The sequence below is a fragment of the Hippopotamus amphibius genome, chromosome 5 (genome assembly GCF_030028045.1).
Source record: "Hippopotamus amphibius kiboko isolate mHipAmp2 chromosome 5, mHipAmp2.hap2, whole genome shotgun sequence".
NCBI lineage: Eukaryota > Metazoa > Chordata > Mammalia > Artiodactyla > Hippopotamidae > Hippopotamus > Hippopotamus amphibius.
The window spans coordinates 85,319,189-85,340,146 of NC_080190.1; the positions used below are offsets into that span (position 1 = coordinate 85,319,189).

At 36.1% G+C, this 20,958-nt stretch overlaps 1 protein-coding gene across 1 annotated transcript in view; it reads left to right on the forward strand.

The window, feature by feature from the left end:
* RYR2 (ryanodine receptor 2) overlaps nt 1-20,958 on the forward strand; it is a 549,009-nt gene that overhangs the window by 178,776 nt on the left and 349,275 nt on the right. The window contains exons 15-16 of the mRNA XM_057736978.1: nt 8,150-8,314; nt 13,534-13,655. Of these exons, the coding sequence (XP_057592961.1) occupies nt 8,150-8,314; nt 13,534-13,655 (287 nt within the window). The remainder of the gene's footprint in view (nt 1-8,149; nt 8,315-13,533; nt 13,656-20,958) is intronic.

A 20,958-nucleotide genomic window follows, 5' to 3' on the forward strand; every position in this document is an offset into this window, starting at 1 on the left:
AACCCAAGCATCTATAATAGTCTCACGTGTCTCATCCAGCAGGCAGCCTCCCCGGCAGTTAGGAAAATAAAAAAAGATTGTTAAGGAGCAGAATAACCAGCTAACCACATGGATAAAAGAGTAAAAAGTTAAAACAACTGAAATTCAAGTAAGCACTTCAGGGTTTTGTTTTTTATAAGCAGCTTTTAGAACAGTTTATGTATCATTTCCTATGCTCTACAGTAGGACCGTGTACTATCCATCACTTAGAATGTAACTGTTTTTAGGACAGTTTTAGATTTACAGAAAAAAGGAGATAGTATGGAGAATTCCTCTATACCCCAGTTCCCCCTGTAATTAACAGCATACAGTGTTCTGGCACATTTGTTGCAGTTAGTAAACCCATACTGGTACAAGTATTACAAATTAAAGCCCAAAGTTTATTGAAATTTCCATCATTTTCCCATAATGTCTTACCCAGGTATCCCCTCCACAGCACCACATTACTTTTAGTTGTAGTGTCTCCTTAGGCTCCTCTCCCTCAAGACAGTTTCTCAGAATTTCCTTGTTTTTGGTGACTCTTTAAATAACAGTACATACAAATATATTCAATTATCGATGAGTTTGAGTGAAAGCAATTTTTTAAAGTACATCTATTTACTTATTTATTTTTGGGTGCGTTGGGTCTTCATTGCTGGGCACGGGCGTTCTCTCCCACTGGCAAGTGGGGGCTACTCTTTGTTGCAGTGCGCGGGCTTCTCATTGCGGTGCCTTCTCTTGTTGCGGAGCACAGGCTCTAGGCGTGTGGGCTTCAGTAGTTACAGCACGCAGGCACGGTAGTTGTGGCTCGCAGGTTCTATAGAGCACAGGCTCAGTAGTTGTGGCACACAGGCTTAGTTGCTCTGAGGTATGTGGGATCTTCCTGGACCAGGGCTCTAACCCGTGTCCCCTGCATTGGCAGGCAGATTCTTAACCATATTTCATTCCTTTTTATGGCTGAGTAGTTTTCCGTTGTGTATATGTACCACATCTTCTTTATCCATTATCGGTTGATGGACATTTAGGATGTTTCTGTGTCTTAGTTGTTGTGAGTAGTGCTACTATGAACATAGGCATGCGTGTATCTTTTCGAATTGTAGTTTTGTCAGGATATAAGCCTAGGAGTGGGATTGCAGAATTATATGGCAACTCTATTTTTAGTTTTTTGAGGACACTTTATTTTTAAAATCACAGAATTTTCATTTTAAAATCACTGACAGATTAGGTAATAAAGTGTTTCCTTTGAAGTTGAGACAGTAACTCTATTTTTCCTCTCTAAAATTACTTTTATTATATAGTCATTATAGAAAATTTTAAAAGCGAATACTTCAAAAATGTGGTAAGGGGAGAATTAAAAGTCATGTACTATCCATCACTTAGAAACAATGGCATTGTGTGTGTATATTTCAGTTTTTAATAAATATATACACATTTTGATACTAATAGGGCTAATTATTAAAATTAAAAATTATTCATGATGAAAAGTGCAATTGCATAATAAAGAAGCATTGAACTTAGAACTACAAATCATTAAGATCATTCTTACTTAAAATTATGAGAATGGCTTTAAAAACCTGTCTTACTAGTTAATATAAGGAACAATTTTTTTTGTTATTGCATTGGGATATCTTTGCACCAGTGTGAACACTCACTAGCCAATCTCAAATTCAGGATTTGCAGAATAATCAGTAATTGTTGATGATTATATATATTCAGAATAAACACAGTAAAGTGGAAGACAGTTTGTAATATCACCGATGTGATGTTGGTACTCTTTTTTTTTCCCCCAGCTTTATTGAGATATAATTGACATTTTATAATGTGTGAAATTAAGGTGTACAATGCAATGATTTGATGCAATATATATTGCAAAATGCTTATGTTGGTCTTTATTTAAAGAAAACATTTTATATCATGAAGAATTCAGTTGATTCATGCAGGTCTTCCCAGACCTATTCTTCACTTTCTGTACTCCTAGAGCTTTTAACCATTATATTAGTGTGTTGAAATGTCAGTTTTAGTCATAAGGTAGGTCTTGCCCATCACCCATGTATTATAGTGCCCCCAAAGTGTCATTTTTTTAAGCTTAAAATGCCACTAAAATATTCCCCTGCAGCTGATTTCCTCCAGTTCTTTTCCCTCCTCTTGCCCTGTGAATAGAAATCTTTTGCTGTTGAAGTGATGGAATACCAACCTCAAATAAGGCTGCCAATGCGATTACAAGGATTATGGAGCAAATGGCAAAAATAGAAAGAACAAAATATTTTTAGGACATAGTTTTAGTATGTTGTTTGTCTTTGAGATTTTTATTCCTGGCTCAAAAAATGTTTAAGATGTTTTAAAACTTATAGACCCACACAATGAAAATAAGAGTAATAGCTCACAATTTATTATGTGCTAAGTAATGTGCTAACTACTTTGTGTGTGTTTTCTCATTTAATCCAGTATCTAAAGAAGCTTAGATACTGTTTTTAAGCTTCATTATGCAGATGAAGATATTTAGACAGATTAGTTAAGTCGCAGATCTAGGCTCTGAAACTAAGTAGTAAATCTAAAGCCCCCTTTAATAAGAAAACTTATGTTTTCATAACAATAGCAGATAGAAAAGATATGCTGTTCATCTGTGATTATCTGCATATTATAGTTGCTTAGTGAGTGATTAAATATCTAAAAATTAAAAAAAGTTGAGAACTTGGGCTTTTTTCTTACCAAAATAGTTATACAAAGTTATCAGTGGAGATGGAGTTTGCATTTAATCAGGATTAAATTCAAAGTAAATTCTTGCAATCAAAGGGTGTTTCTCAAGGGGTTTTCATAGCATAATAGAAAGTAATGTCAACTATGGTTTTACAGAAGATATAGAAATGCAGTTGTGGTTTTTATGCTGATATTTTTTAATTGCAATAAGCATGACAGTGAGCTTACTGAAACTGTCAGTGGTTAAGATGTGTGTCACTAATTTGAAAGGATACGTGCACCTCTGTGGTCATTGCAGCATTATTTATAATAGCCAAGATATGGAAGCAACCTAAGTGCCCATTGATAGATGAATGGATAAAGATGTGGTATACATATAAATATATATGATGGAATATCACTCAGCTGAAAAAAATAGAAGAAATCTTGGCATTTGCAACAATATGGATGGACCTGGAGGGTATTATGCTAAGTGAGTCAGACAGAGAAAAACTAATACTGCATGATTTCTCTTATGTGTGGAATCTTAAAAACAAAACAAATGAACAAGCATAAAACAGAACAGACTCATAGATACAGAGGACAAACACCTGTTGGTTGTTAGAGGGTAGGGAGGTGGGAGATGAGTGATATAGGTGAGGGAGATTAAGAGGTACAAACTTCCAGTTATAAACAAATAAGGCACAGCGATGAAATATGCAGCATGGGGAATGTGGTTAATATTGTCATATCCTTGTTTGGTGACAGACGGTAACTAGACATATCACGGTGATGATTTTGTAATGCATAGCAATAGCAAATCACTGTGTTTTCCACCCGGAGCTGACATAGTGTTGTAGGCCAATCATACTTCAATTTTAAAAAAATGTAGATGCTGGGAGGAAATGCATGAAGATGCTAGTGATGGTTATCTCTGGGAGGGATGGGGACTACGGGTGATCGTTAATTTTTACTTTACAGGTTTATGTATTACTAGTTGTCTGCAATGAACGTACATTGCTTATAGAATTAAAAAGAAAACAATAAATGTCCTTAAAAGTGGGGGAAAAAAAAGGACAACAAAACAAAAACAAAAATGAAGAAAAGATGAGCTATATTGATCAGAGTTTAACCAGAGAGGTGGAGCCAGTATGGGATCTGTATATACTGAAGGCATGTATTTCGTGGTCTCACTTTCTGAGATGGTGAGGCTTGCTGAGTGAGCCTGGAGTCTCGTGCAGGTGGCCTGGAAAGGAAGATCATAAGCAGAATGGAACCCATGGGCCTCACTGTTTGTAGTCTCTGAGCTCAGGGAAAGCCTAAACCTCACCTGAGTGCGTATGACTCACCCGGGAGAACCTCCCATTTCATCTGCTCAAAGTCATTTGAGTGGGGACCTTAATTACAGCTGCCAAGATCTTCTCACCTTTGCCATATAACAAAACCTAATTGCAGGCGTGATATCCCATCATATTCGTTGGCTCTGTCCACACTCTAGGGGAGGGAAATATAGTACAAGATATTAGAGGGCTTCTCCTAAGGCTCTGTGACCTTGCCCCATGGAAGCCCCTCAAAGACCCTCTGTTATGAATCAGGTCCAGCTGCTCACCGCTTACAAAATTAATACTCACAAATGTTGACAGAAAGGAAAGTTGCCTTTAATCAGAATGTCGTCAACCTGGGGAGATGGTGGACTCAGCATCCCCTCAAAACCACCCCCCGAAGACTCTGCTTGGCCATGAAAGGTGTTAAAGGGAAACAGGAAAGTCATCTCAGTGAGTCACTGAGACGGGGGTCAGAGTCCTCGCCGTCCCCACTGAGTGTGTGCAGGCTTGTGTGCGACTCCTCGTGTTCTTTAGATGCTGTCCTGTTCACACAGCTTGTTGGCGAGATTACTGAAGGGGAGACTAGGGACGAGACCTGGTCATCTGTTCATTACTTATTCTTCATTTCTACTTCTTTGATCTATGGAACGAACCAACAAGTTGGCAGAGTACTGTGTGACTGAAAGCTTTGAATGGTGTGCTAGGTGCAGAGATGAGTAGAGCATAGGGGCGCCTGGTTTAAGATTAGTGACAAGACAGAAGGGGTAACTCCTACAGAGAGCGCTTGCCTGCAAAGAGCTTTTTCCTGCCAAAAGCTGCTTACATCTCCCACTTTAAAGCCCTTCTCTCTACAAACTCACCCACCAGAATATCTCCTCATGAGATTTCTGAACACCAGGGCTAAAGCAAGTTGTATATATATTTTTTGCAAATCTGTTTGTCAGTCCCAATAATTTCTCTGACCCTGTAAAAGTTTTAGACTCACATTTCACAGGAGCCAACTGTTCTGTGCCAAAATGTGGCCCCGTAAAGAAGCAAATAAGTGAAAAAATTTTTGACCTTTTAACTCTCCTAACTTTAGCCATTATTTGTCTTAAGAACTGGCTATTACCAAAACAAACATGCCATCATCTAAGGATATAGGCCTTTGTCTTTTTCCTATCAGCCACTTGACAGAATAATTTGGAGACATTTAAGGAAGATTTCAATTAACGCTAGAAGAATCTCTTTGAACCACCTGGTCCATATAATAAAAACAACCCCATAGGACTAGTTTAAATTTCTTAATGAGTCTAATTTAGTGTATCCATTGCATATATATCACTTAGTGAGGACAGTTGTTCAGAAATAGTTTTGCCTTAGGCGTGAGCCAGTTTGATATACCCAATGCCAAAATATCAGTTATTATTTCTCAGGCTGATCTCTTTTACTTCTGAAACCATTTTAATGCTCATACGAAAATTAGATTTTCCAAGCATTCATGAGTGGGATTGTTTGAATGCTAGGATGGGGAGTAGTCGTTTTTTTTTTTTTTTTCCTGGAGAGTGACTTTGGGTTTGGCAGGCAGTGACCCTTGCTGGACTGAAACTCCGGTCCCTGTCTCTCTTTGGCAGTGGGCTGTTGCTTGTACTAATTGTGCGCAGTTATTTCGGTTTCTTGCTGCTGCCATCAGTTGGGCCTCCCCCGGGGCATGCGTAGAATAGTGGTCAACCAGAATTGGGGCAAACTTTATAAACAGATTTTGTGGCTACTGTTGTCATGCAGGATTTAGCTTATCTAATTTTCTCTCTGCTTGTGAGCCCCAAAGCTTGTCTTCTGATACTTCAAGTATCAATAAGGCAGCAGCTTTCTTCTGCCTGAGCTCCAGGCAGATCGGGCAGGCATGCCCCAAGGCAAAGGCTGCTTTTTACAAATCCCTTGGGTACTCTGTCTTTAGAGAAAAGTGTGCTGTCTGCTTTCTCTCTGCTTTTGCTATCTCTCACGTGCACTTCTAATGGAAATATTTTTTTCAAATTTTCTAACCATTATCTATGGGAGGATTAGCCCAACTAAACCACACCATCATTTCCCAAAGCCAGGATAACTCGAAAAATAAATCTAGGTGATTTATTGAATAAATCAAGGTGATGCTGAAACTAAAGGCCACTAATCTAGATATAGGGTAGCTAATATAGGGTTTTAGGACAATTACTACTCGCCTAACCTGGACACTTTCTTTCTAGTAATACAGGCTAATTTTCTGTTAAATGCTTTTACCAGCTGTCACGTACTTGACTTGGTGGTTGGTCAAAGCATCGAGATTATTTTCATCTGAATTTCTCCTAAGCTTGAGCTACAGAAAGTGATAGGAAATAAAAGAAGGAAAGATCATGACTGGCCTTTGTTCTTTTAAACAGCAGATAATTGCACTTTTTTTTCTCTCTCTCTCTAATGTCTCTTTAGCAGCTCTTACCTGACTCGAGGATTAGAGTAATTACGAAAACCTGGTCATCATGAAGTTTCGCAATTAAAATTTCTAATCCAGAGTGATGTGAACTACTTCAGTAAAAAGCAAACACAGCATACCTTTGCACTTAGTAACTGCAGCTTCTCAAAGCACAATCTACAAGCCTATAAATAGACTACACACTAATTTCCTGGATAAAAGAAAAGCAAAAAGAATGTGAGAGGCTCCTTGTTTTATTTTGAGGAGATAATTGCATTGTTATATATTTTCCCTAGAATTTAATTTTCCTATTTATAGGGTGGGTATAAGTAGATTAGTAGTTTATCTGGTTTGATAGAAAGAAATTGGAATGGTTTATTATCAGTTTTATTGCAGATTCTTAGAATAGCGTTTCAAGTTATTTGCATAATGGTTAAATCAACTTAACTTGTAATAACATTCACTTTCTTACATGACCGTGACCCTTTTTGCATTAAGAATTGCAACTCACTTAAATTTTAATTTTCAATTGTTGGCGGAGTGTCCATAATTATTTTGGAACTCCTGATTATTAATTAGTATGGTGCAAGAATACCATGAGAAATCAAAATTTTGTTTTACTTGCATTGTTCCTTTTTGTGTCACAGACATAAAATTTACTCCAACCTAATCTTCAAAAACGTTTGTGTAACTAGTACTAATTTCAAACAACAAACAACCAAAGAAATAGAGGAAACTTAAAGTCAATTTGACAAGGAAAGTTAGACTGAGGAGAACAGTAAGAAGCCCCAACAGGGGGTATTGCAACCAAAAGAACTAGATGTTTTTTTTGCTGTTATGTTAAGAATTATACAGAACTTCAAGACATAATGAGTTCCTAAAAATCAGAATGAAGCATGGGAGAGAAATGGAAGGAAGAAGCATTAAAATAAATAGGGATTTAAAGGGAACATTTAGTTGGTATCAGAGGACTGATGGTGTCTTCATAGCATAGGGAACTTAGCATAGCAGCCCTGGAGGAATGAATACCCCTGTTGTCCAAGTTAGAAACTACAGTAGTTGCAACTGAAGTATCACCTCCATTAGTTCGAAAGAAATCATCATCTCTAACTTCCTCATTAAGAAGGAGATCATCATCACCATTATCAATACCGTTTTCGTGGTCAAAATCATTAAAATTTATTTCTTTATTTTATCCCAGGTACCATGCTGAAAACTTTGCACTCATTATCTCATTTTTTTTTTCTGAAAATATGGGGGAGATTCTCTTGTTAGCTTTATTTACAGATGAGAGGCAATAAGTGGCAGAGCTTGGACTCAGAATTGGCTTTTATGTCCCCCAAACCTACACTCTCAGTCATCAATCATAAAAATAATAATCTGGAAAGATGTGAAGCCTAAAATTATTGATTTTAAGATCTCTGGTTTGAAGTTTGTCATGAAGCAATATAAAATTTTGTGTTATGGCCAAAATAACTTTCTACCAGTATGAATAATCCAGGAATATGTTATTTATCTTTGCAACCTCCTCCTTTTGTTTCCAGGAGAGGTTGAACTGCTAGAATAGGACATTTGACCATTATTATTTCAGAGGACGTCAGAGGGCTGCATTTTTCAAGGAACACTTTAAAACAAGGCAAAGGTCTTTTGATATAAACTAATATTTTTAAAACCTTTTCTTGTCTTTTTTTTCTCTCTCTCGTAGGAAAAATTGGATGCAGGAGTGAGAAAAGAAGTTGATGGCATGGGAACCTCCGAAATAAAATATGGAGACTCAGTATGCTACATACAACATATCAGTACAGGCTTGTGGCTGACTTACCAGTCTGTGGATGTGAAATCGGTGAGAATGGGATCCATACAACGTAAGGTAAGAGTCTATAAAAACAGCATTTAGGACCATCATTCTTAATGATGGAAGAAACATAAGCGCAAGACAAAAAGTAGCTAGCTCTTTCAGCCCGTTAGTGTTCCTTACTTACGTGCTAAAGTCCAGTCCCACCCTAATAAACTCTCTGCTTTTTGTAAGTGAGCAGTGCTGGATATTACATCACAGATTTAAACTCTAGGTGAAGAAATATGCTACTCTTTTCTGGATTCTAGCTTGGTCTACCTCATTCACTGTGTCCTCCACGATGCTGCTGGCGTTATGTCTATAGTATCTTTTTTTTCTATGCCCAATAATGCTTGTGCGTAGAAATGTTAAGTGTTTGTGAGTTTCATTTCTGTGATTCCCCAAACTCATTTGCAGACGTGCTCGTAGGCTCACCTCTGAGTGCTTCACTGACACCCCATCACTTACAAGACAAGAACTACCCCTTTTGATAGTATGTGATGCCCTCCCCGAGGTGCCTCCCACCTGTCTCTGCCCCATTCTCCTATTCTTTGTCCAGTCTCTAGGCATCGAGTTCAGTTTCCCCAGCATACCAGCCACCTACAGCACATTCCTTTTAGTACCTCAAAGAAGTGTGGCTTCTCCACATCTGTGGCTTTGCACATACTGTTTCCTCTGTTTGGAATGCCCTTTAAAACTTTTTTTCACTCCATCCAATTCCTATCCACCCCCACCCCCCGGATGTTAATTTTAAAGATGATCTTAGAAGTTCTTCCTATCCAGGCTCATCCAGTACACCCTCCTTTGTGTCCTCATAATATTTGTGTATTATTAAGTTTTTTAAAGCTCTTTATTGGAGTATAATTGCTTTACACTGCTGTGCCAGTTTCTGCTGTACAATGAAGTGAGTCAGCTGTATTTATACACATATCCCCGTATCCCCTCCCTCCCGCGACTCCCTCCCACCCTCCCTATCCCAGCCCTCTATGTCATCACCCATCACTCTCTGTGTTATTTTATTTACTAGGCTACATCTGTCTCTCTTTTTCTAATTTGTGAGCTGCCTGATGGCAAGCATATAGTATTGATACTAGATTGTTCAGATTTCATATTTTTACACCACCATGTAACAGTGCACAGAATCAGATAACAGGGTAAACAATATTTCTATAATAAACCTTGGAAAGGAAGATGTGGTGGGGCAGAAATTTTTATTTTCAATAGATTTCCTAATCGTAGCATATACACATTACAGTATGGACTGCTCAGGGGTACCATGATCTCTTTAGAGTGACCAGTGCTGATTTTACTGAAGTTGGAGGCTAATCCTGCTCTGGTGGAGCTGGGCTTCAGGGCATCCCTGTACTGCCTTCCTCAGAGCCGCCGGTGCAGAGCCTGGGACAACTCTCCTGTGGACCCATACTACCTTTAAAACGAGATGATCTCTTGTCTTCGGGGTCTTTGATCTGGGCTCATCAATTTAAATGTATTTGTTTGTAGTCAGTATTTATAAAGCATTCCTCATTTCCTGTGACTGAGCCTGGCTATTTTTACGTTTTTATTATGGAAATTCAAAGATATGCAAGGAAAACAAAATAGTTCAGGGGACCTTGTGTATCCATCACTCACCTTCAGCATTTTCAGTCCTCTCCTACCCTTGTTTCGTTTACACCTCACCCTCTGGCTGTTGTTATTACTCCAGTCTCTTGTTCCTTAACCATGGATTAAAGTCAAAATGGGACTTTTCTACATCACAGGCTAATAAAGAGCTTGCCTTTATTATTAGAAGAGTTTGACAGGGGTGTTGAGAAGCTAACCAGTCTTGTTTATGTTAGTAAAGTTACATGAGAAATAGACTTTATAGGCCATAGACGAGATAACCTAATACGGTCTCCGCGGTAAATGTATTATTACTTCTAGAACCTTCTACCGTATTAAATCTTTTTTGAGAGGCTTCAGTGTAGTCATGATAGATGAGAACTTCCTAATCTAGATCTCCTAATTTTTATTCACTTCCCAGTTAGCTAGTATCTTCCAATCTTGGTGTATTCACCAAATCTTTACATATTCGAAACTGGCTTTCTGTTGTTTCATGTGAATAAAAGCTTGGTTAGTTAAAAAAAAGTATCTGAATCGCTTTTCCTAGATTTTATGTATCCCGCTTAGTGTGAATAGTAATGTTTTGCTGCAGAAATATAAATGCGTTGATTATGTAGTGATGTACAGACCATACCAGGTGTTCCACATATACAGTTTATACATTGTATCACCTTAAAAAAAAAAACCCTGAAAACTCTGAATTATGAAATGCATCTGTCACCGAGGATTTTTTTAAAATTAATTTTACTGGAGTATAGTTGATTTATGTTGTGTTAGTTTCTGCTGCACAGCAAAGTAATTCAGTTATACATATATATACCTTCTTTTTCATATTCTTTTCCATTATGATTTGTCACAGGATATTGAATATAGTTCCCTGTGCTATACAGCAGGACCTTGTTGTTGATCCATTCTATATATAATAGTTTACATCTGCTAACCCCAAACTCCCAATCCATCCCTCTCCCACCCCTCCTCCTTCTTGGCAACCACAGGTCTGTTCTCTATGTCTGTGTCACCAAGGATTTTTAACCAGCACACTTAGGTCTTTTAAAACTGAGGGGAGAATTGTGCAGCCGTATCTTTGGCTTCCTTTTCTTTCTGTTGTAATTTCTTTCTCAGGAACACGGCTAGTCCCTCTCCTTGTGTCATCTTTCTTCCTTTTGAGCATTTCTATCGTTCTTACCTAGTCTCTGCATTTTTCTTCTCAAATGTGTCCTCCAAATCACTCATTTTATTTTCTTTGATGCTGTTCTGTTCCTTAATCTCTTTCAGTGCCTTTGACGTTTTAAAGTTTTCTTGTATTTTTCATTATCTTACCCAGGTCACTTTTTATCTCATCTTGCTGTCTTTTCATCTATTCTGTAGCTCATCCCAATATGGCTTCTTCTTGTGAATTTTCATTCCTCTTTCATAGAAGTTATGCCTTCTTGCATCCCGTGGCCAATTGAAATCTTCTATATATTTAAATAATATCTTGCTATTTCTATTTTATCTGACTTTTAAAACAATTAGCAATGATTGCTGAATTTTATCAGTTGAAGGGAGATAAAAATCATGTTTTAGTGTCTTTTACTTTGTTGATAAATAAGCTAATAGATATCATGATATTGAAGAAATCCTTAAATTCATAGACTAAACCCAGTTTGGCCTAGTTTATTATTTTTTGAAATCTTATTAGATTCCATTTATGTTTTATTTAGAACTTATCTAGAATTATCATATATATTCATTTTACATGTGAATTTTATATATTAATTTTTATTTGTTTACGGATACTGAAATTTGCATTTCATACAGTTTTTAGGTTTCATGAAATATTCTTTTCTTGGTCTTTTTTCAACCATTAAAAAATGTAGACCATTCATAGCTCACAGGCTGTATAAAAATAGGCAGCAGCCTTAGTTCACTGACCAGTCTACCATGAAGAGTATCTTTTCTTTGAAGGTTCCTTAGAGCTCACTTGTAAAACTGTCTGGTCCTATGAACTTTTAAATATTGGATCTTAAATTTCCTTTCCAATCTCTGTTAAATAAATTGATATCATCAAGTTTTCTACTTAGTTGGGGGGATTCCTTTTGATGATTTTTATTTGCTAGGAAGCCATCCTTGTTCTCTGGGATAGTAAGTTATGTGCTTAAATTTAAAAAGAAATTTTTTGGCCATTAAGTTCCATACAGCATTGTCTTATTATCATTTTACGATTTAATGTCTTTCATATCTTACATCCTGTTCTCGTATCTTATATCCTATTCTCTGTGTTTTTTCTTTCTTTCGATTTTGTCTTTAGCCTGGTTTGTGAGAAGTTTAAGTATTTTATTTATCGTCTCAAAAATAAACATTTTTGGGTTTATTCATCCTTTCCTCAGATTTCATTTGATTTCTAGTCCATTAAATTCTCTTTTTTATCTTCATTAATTCCCCTTTTGAATTTTATTTATTTTTCTTTTTTAGTATATTAAGATGAGTAATATGTTCCTTTATTTCTGTCATTTTTCTCTTTGTCAATGAAGGCATTTAAGGCTGCAAAATTGACTTTGAATGCAGATGTGCCTGTCTCATTGATTTTGGTATAAGGAGTTCCTCTTTACATTGCTTTCAGGATGGTTTGTGATTTTAGTTCCAGTTGCTAGTTTTAGTTCAGTATACCTGATTAAATGTTCTGAAAACATCTTGCTGTTGGCGTTAAGTGAAGGAAGTTAGACACAAATGGTTCCATTTACACATAGTACACAGCTGACCTTTGCTGTTGAAGGTTGCGAAGATGGGGAACATTGTGGAGGATGGGGCAAGAAGGGAGCACTAGCGGAGGTCTTAAGGTGCCATTAATGTTCTCTTTCTTGATCTGAGTGTTGGTTACGTGGCTTGTTCACTTTGTGAAATTCATTTAGCTGTTCACTTCATATTTTGCACTTATCGCTTCCTGTTGTTCTTTCATAGAACGTTCAAAAACATAAAGGCTAACAAAAGAACTAATAGAATAAAAACGCATTTTTTAAAGAACTGAGATGCCCTAGTAGCATTGCTCAGTACTTATTAACGAACCCAGCTATGTTCACAATTACTGTATTACTGGTATCCCATGTAATGTTTTCCTTTGCTTCTTTGCTCAAAGTTTGCTTAGGCTGTGGATGAATCACTGAACACAGATATGTGATTGTTTTTCAATTCAATATATTTATTGATTTGTTCTCTTTTTATTGGAGTATAGTTGCTTTACAGTGTTGTGTTAGTTTCTGCTGTACAACGAAGTGAATCAACTAAATGTGTACATATAACCCCTCCCTCTTGGACCTCCCTCCCATTCCCCCCATCCCACCCATGTAGGTCACCACAGAGCACTGGGCTGAGCTTCCTGTGCTATAGAGCATGTTCCCACTAGCTATCTGTTTTACACATGGTAGTGTATATATGTCAGTCCAATCTCCCAATAATTGATTCATCTTTAAAACGATAGCTGAATAAATATATTGAATGACTGATTTGTACAGGGACCTGTGCATGTTGTTTTACCTGAACATGACAGCTTACAGTCCCCTTCACCTGTCTTTTGACTCTGCTTACTGTCATGGCTCACTTTTTGACTGCACTGCTTCTTGACATCCATTTGAAAAAATGATGCTGGGAGTAATGGCATTGTTTCTGCTTTTGTGCAGGCTATCATGCATCATGAAGGTCACATGGACGACGGCCTAAATTTATCCAGATCACAGCATGAAGAGTCACGGACAGCACGTGTCATCCGAAGCACAGTCTTCCTTTTCAATAGATTTATTAGGTACATTGCCCTTTGCTGTTGTGGTTTGATATTTTATTTCAACTTTCGTATTGGATTTACAGATAAACAATTCTAAAATATACTATGGTGGTAAATCTCATCCAGTTTGGCAGGTCTGCAGAACACATTAGAAAACGCCAGTGAGATGATTTTGTGTCTTTCTTTACAGTGAATTTTTTAAAAAGGACTAGTTTTAGTTTCTAGTTTTAGAAATCATATGTGTAACATAACTGATAGCTATATGTTGGAATTATCCTATAACGTACCTGTGTGCTAGTAGCCCTTTCACACTGGAGGTCATACCCGTCTAGATACTTTGTGAGCTTTGAACTATATTTAAAAAGAGTGATTCTTTCAATAAGTAACTTTTCCCACCCTAATAATGGACACAATTGCATGTCTATAAAACTAAATCAAACTTGTGTCCAAAGTTTTCTGGGAACCTTATGCCAATATACACATTGCTGGAGGGATATTAGGTACCTTTTTAAACTTGCCAATTTGAAAAATTGCTATAGATGTGTATATGTATATATTTATAGTAGGTATATATTTACATATAATTATTTTTTTTTAATTTTCATTTATGTGAGAATTGTGAAAAATGGGTATATTTCATGTTTGTTGATCAGTTTTCTTTATTTTTTTCTTTGTGATTTACCCTATTATTTGATAATATTTCTGTTAGGCTATGAGCTTTCATTATGTTAGAGATATTGATTTTCTGTAATCATATATAAATGGCAAATATTTTCCCAACTTATTGGTTTGGAAAAGAGTTTAAAGTGTTTTTTCATCATAGTTTACTCTAAATCATGTCTTGGCTTTACAGCATGTAAAAGACCTTTGCCACCCAAGATTATATACACATTCCCTTAATTATTCTCTGCTTCTTTCATGAACCATCCCACTGTGCGTGTGTGCGTTTGTGTGCATACTTTCATGAAATCGAAGAACGTGCACAGCATTCAGCTTCATCACATACTTAGTATTTATCTCATTTCTCTGCCTCATCTAAAGCCTAACCCTCTTCAGGTGGAGTAAGGCTTAGAGATGGATTCTGATCATTTTTTACAGTACTTATTTCTTGTAATAAATAAATTTTTGACTTTGAAATTATAACTTATTTTAGGATCAATTCAACTTAGATTTTTTTCCATCTTGTTCTTTCCATGGTTTTTTCTTTACTACAGCCTGATCAGTTCTATAAGGATTGAGGAAAATAATCATAAATCTTTAAAATGGTCTATTTTCTGTTTAATTATGTACATCTGTACTGACGTCGTCAACTACAAAAAGACAAGTTTTTATTACAATGTGACTTATGTGGTGTTTTCAGAGGCATTATGGAGATTCCATTTGGCAAGCAAGAGCTAACTTAATACCAGAGAAAAAACTGATGTTTTAAAACGTATTTTGTCAGAAAGATACTACATCAGTATTTAGACTTAATGTAGTGATGGTATGCCTTAAATGACATTTTGTATGTTGATTGAGATACGATAATTCATCTTGGATGGGATTTGCTTTCACATATTTGCTCTTCCCTCAAGACCACTCATATTTTTTTTTTAAAGTAGTGTCTGTGATCTGGAAGATTAACTTTAGAATCTAACACTTGCTTAACTGATTAGATAGAGAACCAAACATGGGAAATTTAGATTCTGTGGCAAAAGTACTTACTGAATTATCATATTGAAGTTCAATTTTTACTTGGGTTATTTGAATGAGATTCATTTATTATACTTATCTTGATAAAATAGGTTAGTTATATAAAAGTTATATTTAATTATAGTTAGCTCTCTCTATCCAAGGATTTTGTGTCTGTGTGTTCAACCAACCATGGGTCAAAAATATTAGGAAAAAAATTCAAGAATGTTTCAAAAAGCAAAGCTTGAATTTCCACCAAGTGGGGGAAGTGGGGGTGGGGGGTTGAGGTTGAATGAATTGGGAGATTGGGATTGCCATATATACGTTACTAATAAGAAAAAAATATCAAATTGTACACTTTTTTTAAAAAAAGAACAAATAAGGGAAAAAACTCTTCTTTTACTGGGATTTAAATTAAAAATTTTTTTTTTACGGAATGGAAAAAAACGAATTTGAAGCGTGATGGCAAATATTTACACAACATTTACATTGTATTTACAGCTATTTACATAGTATTTACTTTGTGTTGTGTAGGTAATCTAGAGATGATTTAAAGTATACAGGAGAATATGTGTGGATTATATGCAAATACTACACCATTTTATATAAGGGACTTGAGCATCCACAGATTTTGATATCTAAGGGAGGTCCTGGAACCAACCCCCAGCAGGTACTGAGGGAGGGATTATCATTTACAAAGATCATCTAATTCCCATTCTGATCTTTAGTCTTTCTTTTCTTCTACTTGCCTTGGGCTTAATTTGCTTTTCTTTCTCTAGTTTCAGAAGATGAAGGCTGATATCGTTGATTTGACACCTTTCTTATGTCATTTAATGCTAATATATCTGTCCTTAGTGGCACCTCTCACCTTTCATTGTGCTGTGGTTCAATTTCCCTTTTAATTGCTTCTTTGACCAATAGGTTGTTTGTTTTCCAAATATTTGGGATTTTCCAAAGATATTTCTGTTACTGATTTCTAATTTAATATCACGGTGGTCAGAGAATATACTTTGTGAGACTGAATGCTTTTAAATTTATTAAATTTATTGAGACATGTTTTATGGCCCAGGAAATTCCAAAAAGCAAAACTTGGATTTGCTGCCTGCTGGAATCTATTTATCTACATAGCATTTACATTGTATTTACCACTATTTACATAGTACTTACATTGTATTATATGTTATGAGTAATCTAGAAATGGTTAGGAGGATGTGGGTAGGTTGTATACAGAGGCAGGCATGGCTACTCTGCGTCAGCCTGAACAAATTACAGCCCTCACTCTGTCACTGAACCAGGAACAGTGTTATAACTCAGCCTAAGCACCAGTCCCTCTCCTGTTACCTTCATAACCAAGGTCATGCTAGTCAACTCAATTATAAGTCCTCTCAGACATTTTCATAATGTTTTCTGTTAGTTGCTCTCCCAGAATATGTTCTATCTTGGTAAATGTTCTGCGGGCACTGGAAAATAAATGTTCCGTGTACCCATTCTCCTTTTATTGGATGGAATGCTAAAAAATGTCAGTTTGACCCAGTTGGCTGATAGCGTGTCTAGGTTGTCTGTTTCCTTACTGATTTTCAGTCTGTATGTTCTATTCATTGAGAGAAGGGTATTGAAATCTCTGAATATAGTTGGATTTTTTTGTTTCTCTTTGACAGTTTGTCATTTTTTTAAATGTATTTTGAAGCTCTGTTATTAGGCTCATAAAAAATTTAGGATATAATAAACTGACCCTTTATTATGAAATTACCTTTTTAAAATCCCTAGTGATGTTTGCTATGACATCAGATTTGTATGATGTTAATATAGCACTCCTGCTCCTTATTTTCCTTGGTGTTAGCATTGTATATATTTTTTTAAAAATCTTTTACTTTTCGCTTACTACTGTCTTTAGAGTCAAAGTGTATTTCTTTTAGGCAGTAGGTGGTTGGGTCTTGACTTTTTATCCAATTTGAGAGTCACCGACTTTTAATTGTGAAGTTTAGTCCATTTATATTCATATGATTATTGATATATGTCTTCCTGCCATCTTATTATTTGCTTAGTATTTGTCTCATACAGTCTTTGTTCCTTTCCCTTCTTTTTCTGCCTTCTTTTGGGTTAGTTGAGTTTTTTCTGAAATTCCATCTTATCTCCTTTTTGTTGGCTTCCTAGCTATAATTCTTTTTTATTGTTATTTTGGTGGTTGCTGAAGATTTTTAGCATACATCTGTTGCAGGAAGGGGGACCCCTTCCAGGGTCGAGAGTGGGCTCTTGTCTAACACTCAGAAATGAATTGTCCAAGGAGACACATGTGCTGACAAAGCAAGAGACTGTATTGGGAAGGGGCGCCTGGGCAGAGAGCAGCAGGGTGAGGGAACCTGGAGAACTTTCTGCCACGTGGCTTGCAGTCTCAGTTTTTATGGTAATGGGATCTGTTTCCAGGTTGCCTCTGGCTAATCATTTTGACTTAGGGTCCTTTCTGGTGGCGGGCACATCTCCCAGCCAAGATGGATTCCAGTGAGGAGAGTTCTGGGAGGTGGGTAGGACATGTAGACTGGCGTCTCCTTTGACCTTTCCCATATTATTCCGGTTGGTGGTGGCTTGTTAGTTTTGTGTTCCTTACCAGGATTTCCTGTCGTAAAACAACTCACGCAAATTGTTACTGTCTGCCTGGCCAAGGTGGGCAGTTTCAGTCTGCGTTTCCCCTAACACATCTTAACTTATCACAGTCTACTTTCAAGTCATTTTACCTATATGAATAATATAAGAACATTTCAATAGTATACTTCTCTCCCAGTCTTTGTGATGTTTTTGATGTACATTTTGCTTTTATTGATGTTATAAACCCCACACTACAATTTTATCATTTTTATTTAAGGTCAATTAGATTGTAAAGAGATTTAAATAATAACAAAAACATCTAATATTTTGTGCATATAGTTACCATTTCAGGTGTTTTAATCTTTATTATTTTTTTGAGGATTTGCGTTTCCTATGGGTAGTTTATTTGCAAAGTGCTTCTTTTAATAACATTTCTTACAGTACATGTTTGCTGGAGATGGAAACTTTTGGCTGCTGTATCTCAGAAAATGTCTTATTTTACTTTCATTTTAAGTGTTTTTTTTTTCTGGGTATAGCATTCTAGGCTGACTTTTTTTTTCTTTTGGTTCATTGATTTTTCTTCTAATTGATGATTATATTTTATGCTTATTTACATATCTGGTCATTTTTGTTTAGCTGCCAGACATTGTAAATTTGTTGGGTACTGGATATTTTTGTCAAGCTGTCAATATTTTTCAGTTTTTTTCTGGGAGGCAGTTAAGTTTGATTCTTCTGGAATTTGTGTGCTTGTAGAATTTTGGGGGTGGGAGCAGAGCAGTGTTAAGTCTAGGGCTAATTATTCCCTATTATTGAGGCAAGACCATCTTATCCTCAACCTGATGCCCCATGAATTGCAAGGATTTCCAATCTGATGGGAAGAGGCACTATTTCAGATCCCGTGTGAGTATTAGTTACTGTTTTCTCTAATTATTTCAGAAGGCTTTGTTCCCTGCCTTGGGTAGTTTTCTCACGTGTACATGTTGATCAGTACTCCGCTGAATGTTTGAGAGGGACTCTCTTTGTCCTCTAGAGTCCACACTTGTGTAGCTGTCTCCTCTCTGGTACTGTGTCTGTAAACTCTAGCAACCTTGGTCTCCCAGACTCTCAGCAATGTCTCCTCGACTCAGGGAGTCTTCCGTGCCTCACCTGGTTTCCCATTCCTGCATCACGCCTAGAAATTCTCCTAACGCGAACTGGAGCAATTGTAGGTCTCCTCTTGGTTGTTACTGTTATCTGTCCTTTATTTCTTGATATCCTCTGTCTTGAAATGTGTTCTTCCCCAAATATTTTGTCTGTTTTTTTTCTGGAGGGAGGGAGGCTGCAGAGGAGGGTTGTTTCACTTTGTCTTGGCCAAAAACAACTCAAATGTAATTGACACATGCAATTCTTTTTTTTCTTAAGTACAATATAATTTTTTATTTTATTTTTTGTTTTTTAAGAACTTTTATTGAGATATAATTGACATATAATAAACTGCATATATTTAAAGTGTACAACTTGCTATTTTTTTCTTATTAGTAATGTATATGTGGCAATCCCAATCCGCCAATTCATCCCACTACCCCCAACCCCTGCCCTGGCTTTCCACACTTAGTGTCCATATGTTTGTTCTCTACATCTGGGTCTCTATTTCTGCCTTGCAAACCAGTTGATCTGTACCATTTTTCTATATTCCACATATGTGTGTTAATACATGATACTTGTTTTTCTCTTTCTGACTTACTTCACTCTGTATGACAGTCTCTAGGTCCATCCATGTCTCTACAGTGTCCCAATTTCATTCCTTTTTATAGCTGAGTAATATTCCATTGTATATATGTACCACACCTTCTTTATCCATTCATCTGTTGATGGACATTTAGGTTGCTTCCATGACCTGGTTATTGTAAATAGTGCTGCAATGTACATTGTAGTGCAGACACATGCAATTCTTATTTCAAAATGAGATTCCATGTTTCCCCTGGCAAATGTAGTCTAATCATTGCTAGTTCTATATTGATATTTCTTTCTCCTTTGGATTTCTCATCACAAGCCCATCACCAAATATCCATCCTTTCCTGAGTTATCCATCATCCCCTTTTAAAAGTGTGTCTCTCGCCTGTGATCATGTAACAAGTTCCATGGGTGAGCATAATAAGTCTGTTCCCCTTTTTGATGCTTAACTAACCTTAATTGTGTATTAGTTCTTCAAAATTAAATTTTAATTTAGCTTTATTTTTTTCTCTTCTTTCTGGAATACTTGCCTGCTGGTTATATTATTTAATTCATCATGTTTATGTATATTTCTATATTTATAGATTTTACTTATGTGCTTGTTAATATCACTGAATTATTTGAATTCCTGAATTTATATAGCTTTAATATAGATTAATATAATTTAATATAACTTCTTTAATATTGCTTAGAAACTTTGAAAAGTTTTACATAATTATGGAAATTGTAAAGGGTATGTTATTTTAAGTAACATAAATTGATCCTTCTATCACATTCATGAAAGCATTAAGAGTATTTAAAACCTCAGTATCTTTATAGTATTTTACAACATCCATATATTTTTCAAAGTAAATTTTTTAGGTATTCATTTTATTAATGTAGATTCATATACTATTAAGAGCCTCATTTAAAAAATTTAAACTAATTCCTTTCTTTTTTACTTCCTAGAGTGAAAGTTGAGATCTAATTTTTTTTTTTTTCATTTGTATTTTTCTTATGTAGTTTATTTCTGTGACCCTTCTGGTTTCTCTCCCCAAGGTCAGGGTAGTGGTGGTGATGGTGGGATGTGTCTGAGTATATGTGTGTGTTTGCATTTGTTTTCGTGTGTAGGGGAAAGGGTTCTATTCTTCTGGACTGTTAAAAAAAAAAGCGTAAAGCTTTTTCCCCTCTAGGTATATTAGCAAAGGTATTCTTGAAGTAAATGGGACAAGGGAGAAATATATGTTTGTAATATGATTTAATCTTCAAATTATAAAATGTAGAGATGGAATTCATGGCTTTAATTTTTGTTATGACATAGTGTGATTCTACTATCTTTGGTTTTCCCCAGTTATTTTCTTTTCATATTTTTTTTGTC